This window comes from Brassica napus, chromosome A3 (genome assembly GCF_020379485.1).
Source record: "Brassica napus cultivar Da-Ae chromosome A3, Da-Ae, whole genome shotgun sequence".
NCBI lineage: Eukaryota > Viridiplantae > Streptophyta > Magnoliopsida > Brassicales > Brassicaceae > Brassica > Brassica napus.
The window spans coordinates 16485787-16498126 of record NC_063436.1 but is presented as its reverse complement, the minus strand read 5'-3'; the positions used below and the strand labels follow the sequence as shown (position 1 = coordinate 16498126).

At 38.7% G+C, this 12340-nt stretch overlaps 1 protein-coding gene and 1 pseudogene across 1 annotated transcript; both read right to left on the bottom strand.

The window, feature by feature from the left end:
- Window positions 1–1954: 1954 nt before the first annotated feature.
- Window positions 1955–3259, bottom strand: LOC111214133 (annotated as a pseudogene).
- A 227-nt stretch (window positions 3260–3486) lies between these two features.
- On the bottom strand, window positions 3487–11687 carry LOC111213360 (regulatory-associated protein of TOR 1-like). The gene is made up of 22 exons (XM_022715100.2): window positions 10998–11687; window positions 10545–10647; window positions 10372–10454; window positions 10132–10290; window positions 9926–10042; window positions 9656–9813; window positions 9307–9461; window positions 9063–9207; window positions 8798–8978; window positions 8511–8594; window positions 8308–8418; window positions 7622–7975; window positions 7367–7550; window positions 6398–6964; window positions 5983–6294; window positions 5770–5896; window positions 5384–5508; window positions 5140–5285; window positions 4936–5037; window positions 4551–4636; window positions 4363–4444; window positions 3487–4193 (listed from the first exon to the last, which is right to left on the bottom strand). Exons 1-22 carry the CDS (start codon window positions 11301–11303, stop codon window positions 3855–3857), a joined length of 4026 nt encoding a protein of 1341 aa, XP_022570821.2. The 5' UTR covers window positions 11304–11687; the 3' UTR covers window positions 3487–3854.
- Window positions 11688–12340: the final 653 nt, after the last annotated feature.

The following is a 12340-nucleotide window of genomic DNA, read 5'->3' as shown; positions in this document are numbered from 1 at the left end:
TTAATTATATGATAACACATATTTTGTAACCTATGATGACACATATATGATATATATATATATAATAGTGATTAGGGGTGGGCGTTCGAGTTCATTTTCGGATCTTTTTGGGATTTTGTGTTCAGTTCAGATCTTTGAGGATTTGGTTCGGATTTGGATAACCAATTTAAATAGGTTTGTTTTAAATATTTGGATAGAGAATTAATAATTATTTAAGTATTTTTGGAGTTTTGAGTATATCTTAACTATTTAAGATATTTATGTTTGATTATTTGTATATATTTTCAAGCATTTAAGCGAACTTAAAAGTTTACATCATATATATAAGTATTTAAGCGAACTTAGAAGTTTACATCATATTTTCAAGCATTTAAGTGAATTTAAAAGTTTACATCATATATTTAAGTATTTATGTTTGATTATTTGTATATATTTACTTCATATATATTCTGGATGTTTTTATATATATTAAATCTAAAAATAATTAATATATATAAGTATATAAATCTATTTTGGATACCCAAAATACTTCGGTTCGGATCGGATTAGATTTCAATTCTTCAAATACCAAAATTTTGAATAATTCGGATATTTAATCAATTCCGGTTCAGATTTAGTACTACTTATTCGGATTGTGATCGGTTCAATTCTTCGAATTCGAGTTTTTTTACCAACCCTAAATAGTGACATAAAAATCAAATAGCATCATATTTTTTTAAAAAATACATCCGCACGCGCGTGCGGATCAAAATCTAGTTATTATTATTATTTTAAAAGGAAGCTTTGGTTTCGAAACGAAAGCATTCGTTCCAGTTTGCTACACGGGGCTGGGTTTTTTTTAATGAATTTGTAAAGGTTGAGGGATTTTTTAGATGCTTTTAAAAGTTCAGGGGTATTTACGATAATTTTCCCCGTAAACCAATAAGCAACCGTTGACGCCAATGAAAAAATATCGTCACTCTCACTCGTAAGGACATGTACAAATGGGCCTAAAGCCCACTTACATAAACGGGTCTAGTATAAAGTGCCAGCCCATGATCTGTTTATGTACTACTCATTAAATAAAATTATACCCGTTTAAACCTATTTATCGATAAAAACAATTTAATAAAAATTCTATAAATAAAAAATAAAATCTATAATTAAATAATTTGTGAAGATGATTATAATTTTATAGCAAATATTATACTACTCCAAATTGAAGATAATTTATAAGATGTTTATAATGTAATAATTTTTATATAATTGATATATATTTTCTGAAACAAAATATTGGTATTCTAGTTGTGTTCAGGAAATATTAAATTTTTTCTAATTTTTATCATGATATAGTGATTTAATATTGGAAAATTATTTGCTAATATTAATTTTTATTTTATCATGTTTATTATTTTAATTTTCCTAAAACCAAAAATATAATCAAAATAAATAAATTAGTTATTTTAGAAATAAATGATTCATGTATTTTATTGATCATGGAAAAAAATGAAGAAATTTTAAGTGTGCTTAATTTGGTTCAAGAAAACAAGCTTAACAATAAAAAAACATCAAAATTGATTTAAAATTAAAAGACAAAAGTACATTCGTCATAGTTGCATGCATAAACCACCCACGTTCACAAAAGTTCAGTCATCAGTCATCACACAGTAACACCAAGAACCTTCACTACATGACATCCTGCAGGGACCGTAAGCACATATCAAACCACTCAACTTTTCCCCAAATTTCACAACCACCGTTGCGCCTTTCAAGTGAAATCTCCCCACACCAAATCACCTTCTTATGCGAGAAACGACTATAAAAAGACAGGTTTTGGCTCACCAAAACCGCCATCTTTCCTCCATGATCAGCCAATCTAACACAAGATTCACTAGTGAGCTCGGGAAGTCCTACCAAGCCCTCCAACTCTCTCCACCTTCCTATATATCCCTTCGCGTCGTACCATCTGAACTCTCCCCCCCCCCCCCCCCCCCCCCCCAAGCAGCGTACAGGACGTTGTCTATTTCGCAGTAAGCAGATAAATCCCTATTACAATCCATCCTTGATCTGATTCTGACCACGTCCCATCTAACTTTCTTAGGATCGTAAATAACCACCTCTTTGTTACTCGCCACTACGAGGAACTTTCCGTCAATAGATTCGTTGTAGAATCCGTCTTTTAGTCCAATGGTTACAGGATCCCAAGTTTGAGTTTCTGTGTCGAACACGTGTAACGACTTCTTTTTCTTTTTTTTTGAAAAAAGGGCTTTTGTTCTTGCAATCTCTGGAACGACCTACTACATATATCATTTCATCAAGGACGCTAGCAGAAAGTGAATAGAGATCATCACGCATGCTTTTGGACCCTCGCTCCATGTGTGAGACCGGCAATTTAGTATCGAGACCGGTCCGCTATTAATGTTGTAGATATTAGGACCAACCGACACGAGACCTGTAAAGGACGCACGAGGAGAATTTAGTATTGGGACTTTAGCCAAAACATACTCACTTGATGATGATGATGACTTGGTTTGGTCAGGTTTCCGGCATAGGGTGTACCAGGTAGGACCCAGGTCGGAAAAGAATTGTATGCACACGTAAAGACAACATTCTGTGTGGTCCGAGAGTGAACGTACCTTGTAAAGCTCCGGTGAAGTAAGGAGAGATCGAAAGCTTTTGGAGACGAGGGAGAGAGATGGATAGTACAACGTTGAGATGCGGGCGAAGCAGCTCAATAGGAAATCATCCGGGAGTGACGGATTCGGCGACGGCTCCTTCTTCTTCTTCTTACTAGTTCTCTTTTCCGGGGACGACATTGACGGGATCAAAGCAGAATATAGCAGCTGATCATACATCTGTATCTATTATACTTCTTATCCAAGAAAGAACAAAGATTTATATATAGAGAATAAAACAGACAGGATGTCGGTTTTTGTATTCCCTTCCGCTCTTGTTACAAGTCCTAACGAGATGAAAACCAATGGTTGGTTTGTCTATGAATTTCCATTTTTTTTACTTTAGTATCAAAACTTTCCATTATTTTTACTTTGATAAACTGAATTTATTTTGTTTTTACTGTAGTTGAAAAAAAAAATCAAAGTCCTGTGTTTGCTTGGTTTCAAAGATTTCGATAAACCAAAATGATAATTCAAATTTTTTACATATAGAGCTACCAAAAACATTTTTTAAGTGGGTTACCAAAATATCTCTTATTTAGATCATAAATGTGACCAAGAATGAGAGCACCCCCATTCCATGGACGGAGTTGCTCTCGTTCCACAATTGATAACAATCTGCTCCATCTACCATGTCATGCAGGATAAAGAAAGGAAGATATAGTTGCATTTTGTGGTTAGACCTTTCAATGATCGCTTCAAATAAAATGGACAAATGGCATACACCAAACGTTGATGAATAGCGTGAAAACGCGAAGTGATTTGCCTATTTCCGAACTCCAACTTGATTAAACAAACACACAACTTTTCAATATACTAATCCTTCTAATAATATCACGAAAGCAAACTTTTTTTTTTCCACAATTACTTTTTAACATTTTGAAACAAATTGTGAAACGGAAAAGACTTTTAAGATTTTAATAGAAAGGAAAGAAAGCACACACCCAATGAAACATGCTAAATAAAAAACAAATTACGAAACAGTGAAACTATTTACAGATACCATTTACTTGAGTTGGCATAGGAAGAGATAGAGAACTTATTTGGAGAAGCCTCCTCCTTCATCAGTTGTTAACTTAGATCTCCTTTCTAAACTTCAACGGAGGCTAACGAATAACTATAAACCACTTTACCCCCGACCAGGACTGGACCTTTCTTTATCACAAGAGCGATGCAACATTTTGACTTACGGTGTGCGACTCACCTTGCTTGTGAGTTGTCATGGGTGTATACAGAGACGAATGAGTCCGCAGCTCCAGCTGCAAGCAGAACCTGGTACGGATGAAAAGCGAGGCAGCTCACTGAACCGATCTTCTGTGCCATGAAGGACGGGTAGTAGCGGATTATCCCTAGTTGTTCTCCCTGAAGGCTAAACACTTTAATCAGCTGTTTTGCAGATCCGCTCGCGATGATTGGAGCGTGTCTGTGAACAGCTAAGGCCGTGAGTGAACCCCTGTGTGCATCAATCGTCAGGTATGTGTCCTTTGTTGTTCTGAGGTCAAGGAACTGTATGTCACCGGCCTGTGATGCACTCACCACCTGAAAATAAAAAGACCAGATATCGTAACCCTTCAAAATGGAAACCAAACGTTCAACTCAGAGCGGAACCAAAATTTATTTTTAAAACCAAACTGTAAAATTACTCTATCATAGAGTCTCAAAAAGGGTGTGAAAGCTGAGAGTTCAGAGAAAAGTTTTGGCTTCCAACCTTTGCGAGATCAAGCCCAGGCTGAAAACTGAGTCCAACCACTCTTTCAACTTTCTGATGAGGCCGAGTCGCACAGACAAGCCTTCAATAGGAAAAATTATATCAAATGATGTATTCAGTTATTTTTGTATAATGGAGGAGTTCTTGTGTAAATTTGCAGTTCAGGAATAAACTATAAAGCAACTTACGGTTCAGGTGACCGAATATCATAGAGTCTCAAAGATCCATCAGCGAAACCAGCAGCAAGTTGACCCCCGTGCACTTGAGAAGCCGACTACAAAGACAACATTAAGTAAGCAAAATTCCCACGTTTTATACACATAGACTATACAGATGTATTTTTAGTTTCTTCCTGCTCATTTTAAGTTTGAACAACCAATGTCATTTGCTAAGAATCAACAAACCCACATAATGTCAGTTTTTAAATAATAATCAAAGATCAGCCAACAAACAATCAACAGGCAACCAATGAACTGTAATTAAATCCGTTTAATCGATCATAACCGACCGGTAACAAATCATGACACTCTAGAATGTTTCTATGTTATAGATAAGAAGGTCATGTAGACTTACAAGTGCTGTAACTCCGCACTCTGACTCAGAGGGAATAGATCTGAGAAGCTGTTCTTTCTCCAGGTCCCAAAGTGCGACTGTTGACACCTCCCCAGAAGCATACTGTTAAATACCAGAATTCATAAATAACATAAACAGGTTTTCATAACTTCAAGGCTTCAATCAAATGAAACACAGCAAAGCTTGAAAAAAGTAATTACAAACCAGGTAGCCAGACTGTTGTTGCCAGTCCACAACAGCGTTCAAGTCACGTGCACTGGGCTTGTGGCCCTGAATTGAAGAAAACCCCGTAACAAGCTTTTGTTTACCCTTCGTTGCATAGTTTTTCCATATTCGGACCGAGCCATCACCTACCCATATTTCCAGAAGATCGTGTAAACATAAGTACCATTTCTCAGCAGCTATAATCAATCAATTCGCAAACAGTGGCAAGAGTTATGAATATTACATGATGCAACAAGTAGAAAAGAGTCGTCAAGTTCATTGATGAGGCAGAGCTTTGAAATTCCTTTGTCAGGAAAATCATGATTGTCAAAGCCATTGAGAAGAGTTGCTTCCTCATAGTTCCAGACTCTGAGAGGAAAATACAGTCAAGTACTTAGTGGCGTAGATGCATCTCAATAAAATAAACTAAAAAGTCACGAAGAAGATCAAACTTTAAGAACAGTTTTAAAGGGAAGCTTTTCTAAATGATTATGCTAGACAGAGAGATCTAATCAATTAGATCTAGCTTCAAAAGCGAACACCTTTTGTTTTGAGGTAACTAGACAGTACTCTGGCTAATAGGTAAACCTGAACGCAAGAAACTGATATAAGATGCAGATTTTAGCTTACCTGATCCGTTCATTCTCATCCGCAGCAACTACAATAGGAGAGAAAGGGTGAAGGAGAGCTGTCTTTGTTCCCGATTCAAACCTCGTATCCCAGTTGGCAATAGGATTATTGCTGAGCTTGCTAATAGCTGGTCAAGGTAAAAATATTGTAGTTAAGTTCAAGTGAGTAGTGCAGGTATAGAACAAACCAGAGATAAAAAGACAAACTATTTACAGGAGTGCTGGCATTTTGCAATATGCTCGAGTGCGAATTTTTCTTTCTCTTCTCTTTTGGTAACTATCTCTTGACTAGCATCCGTCCCACCAAGAAGCGGTTTAGAAAAGTGGCCACAGCTCCAGCTGTAGATAGTTGATAATGGGAGCAAACTCCTTTCAGATCCACTGACGCCTAAAGGCGGATCAGCCAATCCTGAGTCTGGTGAACCCAACAGATGAGGTTTGAACTCTAGCGAACAAACTCTCCTCAGTAGATAGTTTGTTCTAGGAGGGCTGACCGGAGGAGTCCTAAAACTTAAGGGCAGATTACCTGTCGTCAACAACAGTGCAAGATCAAATTTACAAACACTCAATAAAGGACAATTTCCTGAATTAAGCACAACTTTCAGAAATTTCACTCCATGAACAGCTACCTGCATGCATATCAAACCATGAGGATGAACGAGCTAGGCCAGTAAGAGGAGTGTTAGATGTCGTTGCGGCTTCCCCTAGTCGGCCAGTGGGCTTCGAGGATTTCGCAACAACTTGTTCGATTCCAATGATAGAAAGCACACGCCGCCCGAGACTTGCAATACGTGGAGATGGGTCTCTAGCTAAGGCAAACATAGCTCGAATGCACTGCGAATAAACAGCATTGTCCAATAGTCTTTGGTGATGGCCAGCTCCATTGCTGACACTGTCAAGCATGATTCCAGAATCAGAATGTAACGAAGAATCATCAGATAATGGAGATCCATTCATCAGCCCAGCCGAGCCAAGAGGGCTGCTTGAGATCTTGGCCTCACGAGCCACTGGTTGGCTATCAGTGCTAGCTCTAGTCAGAGGACTCATGTGTAAAGAAACAAGTTTTGCATTCCCAGCATCATGGAGTTTAGCTATTGAAGGGAGCGAAGTAAGCAAAGAACTTGACTGAGGCTTGCAATATGAAGATGCGGCTGACTTTAGGTGCTGTTTGTGGCCGAAGGCAAAACGTGCAAGAGCTGTAGAAACATTAACAAGAGATAAGACTTGGGGATCAAATAGGAAAGAAATAAAAGTAAGCAAGCTCGCTTCAAGATGTACATGCAGAATGAAAAAGACATTGGAAATTGCACAAAATTATATATGAACTTTCTAAGCGAAGAACAATATGGTTTCGAGGTTGTATTGAGTTAGAAACTATCAGGCTCTCTAGCTAACGCAACAAAAAAATTAGATGCCTATGTAAATTGGAGTTATTCAAATTCAGTAAAAGGTAAATCAATAAATAAAAGGTAGGAGAGACGTATCTAATTTAAAATAATCTCATTAGGTTAGAATATTTTAGCTTTGAAGTTAAATAACTATTTAGGTACCCATAGTCCAAAGATCATGAATGTTCAAGAGTTGCATGCTTTGCGTACCTACAGCAACCTCTGCCCGGACAAGTGGACTCCCATCTGAGACAACATCTAAGAGACTTTTAATGATAGCTTCTTCTGCTCTAATCTTTTCATCATCATCAAATTCATCGTCCACAACACTTTTACTAGAGTCAAACCCAATATCAACTAAGGTACCCAGGGCAAAAACAGCAGCAGCCCTTACCTGCAAGGGATTGTTATGGTCAGCAACTACACTACTAAAAGAAGGATAATATGAAGAAATCTAGGCTTCACCTCAGGTTGGGGCTCGGAAACCAGAGGTGCCAATTTTTGAAAAGCATTTGCCTCCCTGCCCATTATTTGGGCCTCCATAAAATCTTCCCACAACTTTCCAAGACAAAGACAAAGCCATTGTAAAAACAATGGTTCTGGCTGTGGATCACTTGGTATCGATGCTTCAAGGTGCCCCAGACAAACACCAATCAAATTTGCTTCAAGACATGCTTCCTGGCCTCGTCGGTGTCCGTCCACTATGACAGCCAGAACAAAAGCAGCCATAGCTCGTTGTTCTGGAAATGCACCCGAGCTATCTAGAAATCTTATGAAATATGTATGCCCCCCATCCTTCACAAGGTCAATTTGACATGACTGAAACAAAGAGAAACCAGTCAATGTTAATAATTCAAAGACTGAGACGAGAAGGCTTAAGCAGCACGAAAGTGCGGTGGCCGGAGATTAATTTGATGTCCATAGATATGATATTAATTATATAATATTCAGAATATATTAGATGGTAGATTTGTGCCATTTAGCATTCATCTCAAAATAACGAGATGGAAAACATAAGAGTTCCATTAAAGTCACTCTCAATAGATGCACAAGAAGAGTCACCATAGGAACTAGCCCAAATTTGTAAAACAACAAGCAGATGCATGAAAAACTACCATCGTTAGCTCATGGAACACAAAAGACGAAATTACCTTATCAAGTGCCAGAATTTTTGTCCATATGAAAACAAGGATCTGTCTTAGCTCATTTGTTGTTGTTTGCAGAAGCTTCAGCACATATGGGAATATTCCAACAGACAAAGCCTAGAAGAATATTCAATTCAAGTTAAAGACATATAACCTGAAGAAACTATGTGTAAGCCAAAGGGAAAGGGGGTTCAAGTTTAAAGCAATACCAGATCCACGGCCCATGAACCCATATCAAGAAATCTTCCAAGAAGTACAAGAGCACGAAACCGATGGCATTGGCTAAGTAACACCTGAAGAAAACCAGAGTCTATAAATACGCTACGAAAGAAATATGCAAACAGTTCTATGATGGAACCTCCAGAAGGGAGCCAAATAATATTCCTTTAAGTAAAATCCACACGAAACCCCATGCGAAAATGATAAATAAATATGGTTTTCTCTCCCTCGCAGACGAAAATATAAATAGAAATGAATATAGAAATTTAGGTTGCACCTGAAGAACAACAGGCAATTGCTCCGGTGGCTTCTTATGCTCAGATCCATGATCAAGCCACACCTCAAAAGCTGTTAATTGCTCAGTAAAAAATGGACTTGGCTGGAACTCTGCGTTTGGGTCCAGAACAAGTTGGGGAAGGTGCGAAAGGCAGATTTCAGCAGCCATATCCCATGCATCCCTGAAAAGCATGCAACAACTAGCTGAGAGAAATCAAGACACATAACATTTTATCTAACAGAAAAATAGGGATCTTCTTGAATACCACATATGATGTTGATGCGTAGGAGGTAGCATAGGGTGAGATATTGGATTACAATTTGCGGACCGCATTATTCTCTCAGCAAGTAAGAAATTTCGGAAAAGGCTAGCGACCAACAAATCCTGTCTGAATAATCTCTGGAAAAGTTCTGCAGGGTAAAAGTAACATTCATGAGGAATACAGAAATGCAAACAAGTCATTAAGAGATTTGGCGCTAATACATCATGTGAAAAGTTTGGAGCAATACCATGAGGAAGCACATTCCATGCAATTGTATCCGTCACTGCTGTGAAGATCCAATTCAACTCCCCTAACAATGTCTTACGGTCATTTTGGCGGCCGGGAATTCTGTCAATAAGTGATTCATCGATTATTTCTTTTAGAAGAGAACGCCTGCAGAACCTGCAATGGAACGCTTCTTGTAAGAATTGCAGGTAAACTGAACTAGCAATTCTAAACGGGCATAAATCAAACCGCAAAAAAAATGCTAACTAAGATTATATAAAGTAGCTTGATGGAACTACAAGAACGTACTGTAGGAGGAAAACATGACATCTGAGTACGCAAAAACAATCAGAGGTGAATATAGGACTTACCATTTTAACGCCATTTTAATGGGTGTCGTGAGGCAAGCAGTAAAAACATCAGCTGGAAATTCAACGCTCTGAGGAAGTGTCTCATGTACGTCACAAGCAGCAAGTAGAATACAATCCCTTGTGGATCCAGAGGAACCAGACGAACCCCAATCATGAAGCTGTCAAAAGGAACAAATGAATTTCATCAATTTATGGAACGCCCATTGCAGAATCAAGTCTTAAACTTGACAGAAGGATGTGTAACTTGAGGAAAGTGGTTATTTCCTTTACCTCAGCAAACGCATTAAGAATCATCCTAGCAGCAGAGCAGTCAAAAACATAGATGGACGGTGTCTTCAACCAGGAATCAAGATCACTGATTGGCAATGGAATGTACTGCGTATAACTCTGCTCAAATACAGGATCAGTCAGGACGCGGTAAAAGAGGAAAAGGAAGAAGAACATCGTAGATAACAGAAAAGCTAGCAAGACCAGACCTTGTTGAATACCCAAATTTCCCCATTAGCTGTAGGCTTTGGCACACCATGCCCATTATAATGGAATAGAACCCTCTCGGTCTTTGCATATTTCCGACAAGTCAAGCACAGCTTCCTGACTTCGTCTACCGTCGGATCTAACTGAACCTTATATCGAGCCTGAGAGAGATAACAATATAAACATGAAAAACGCAAATTAACAAAACAATAACGATAGGGTGCAGGGCAACAAATATTCACCCTTGGTTGCCATCTTTCATACTGAGTGCTCAAGTTTTGTCCAATAGTCTCGAGAGCTTTTGGCGGCGCCATGGAAAATGGGTCTGCCATCAAATAAAAGAGAATGAAAATTGATTGTCGCGACAACGACAAAGTATAGACACACAAAAGAAGGAGTGTAATAGGGGCTCAACCTATCCAAGCCTCGATTCTTGCACAAGGAGATATCTTTATAACATCCGGCGGATCAACAGTAATGTTTAAACACAGAACTAGAGCTACACATCCTGTTTTCATCTGCAAAGACAAAGAATAAAAGCCAGAAAACAACATGAGATTAGCAAGAAATCACCTAGCAAACATATCCAATAAATGCCTGATTCAGCTTATGCTGGGAAAAATTATATTTTTTTTCCAAGGAGACATTGGAACTCTAGTGAAAACGTGTATCATGTTGCCAATTTTTTAACTTTCCGTCTCCAAAATAAAAACTTCATCGGTTAACATCACCCAACCTAGTAGGTAAACAAAATAGCAGATTGTTTTACAAACATTCTAGAGAATGTAGTTGCCCTATGCTCCTCTTTCATCCTCAACTGCACTACGATCAATCCAAAATCTAAAACAAAGTCCCATCACAAACTTACTCGCTCTTTAAGCCGCCATTTAGGAGCCAACACAATCCCCTCGGAAGTCCCCAAGAGCGCAGACGCCTCGGACGCGTCGTGCCTAAGCTCCCGGAGGACGATAGTCTGCGGCAAGTACGCCATGCTGGTAGCGGAGGCTCGCTCCGCCGTACCATTTCCGTAGATACTACTCGTAGCATCGGAATCTTTCCTCCGCGAGGAATCACCGTGACTGGAGGAGACACAGTCGTCGTCGTAGCGGTGACTGGAAGCCAGAGAAACTGAGGATTGCGAGAACCGAGATACCATTAAGTCTCCCAATGCCATCCAAATCGGAGAACACACCAGAGAAGAATCAAACACCCCAAATCCCTCAAAATCGAATCGCTCGGCCCTAGAGTTATTGTTACGATTGGGGCGAGGATCGGAGATCGATTAGAATCGAATCAATCAACAAAGCCGCTGAACCAGCGGCGCGAGAGCAGAGAATCCAGCTCGGAGGGAAAAAAAACAAACCAGGTGGATGGAGAAGCGGTGGTGGAAACCCTAGGAATCTAGAGGAGGATGTGGAACGATGGCGGCGATTGAGACGGAGGCGGAGGCGCGTATAACAGTGGTGGTGGTGGTGGTGGCGGCAGAAGAAGAGAGAAAGTGAGGATGCGATTTAGTCAGAGAGAAGGAACAAAGGGAAAGTCATCAAACACGCATTGCGTTTTTGTTTCCACTTCTCTTTTTTACCCCTCTTGAGTTAATAACATTATTATTAATACGAGATCCGAATGTATTAACTACTATGAAGCAATTGTAAATTTAATCAGATTCTCTGGTTAAAATCATAAATGCAAACTAAACTTGGGTTTCCTCAGTTAATTAAGATCTATATCCAAATTGAAAAAAGAAATTTTCGGTTTACTAGAGTTTCTATTGTGACTTGCAAGTTACAGAAAGAAAGAGTAACAGAGGATAAAACGTGTGTATATTTTCATGAGCTCAGTGTGCAAGTCATTATGTGAGCTGTCTTCTCTTAATTAATCTATTTGAACCTTGACATTTTGACTGTTGTGCGTGTTTCTTTTACCGTGGTGACAGCATCGGCCAACTACTTATAAGTTGTAGCTTTGGAAAATGACCAAAAAGGCTAAGAGATTAGAGACTAGACTAGGCCGGGTCCATACCAGAGTACAAGCAAATGAATATCTCATCTAAAACATCACAATTTTATGCGATAATTTTTGTTGTCTTTATGAAAAATAAGAACACAAACTTTTATTTGCACGTAAAACATTATGATTTTTTTTTAAAATGTATACAAATCAAAGTGAGAAAAGAAGAATTGGGTTGATGAGGAAGACACTGAGCATACT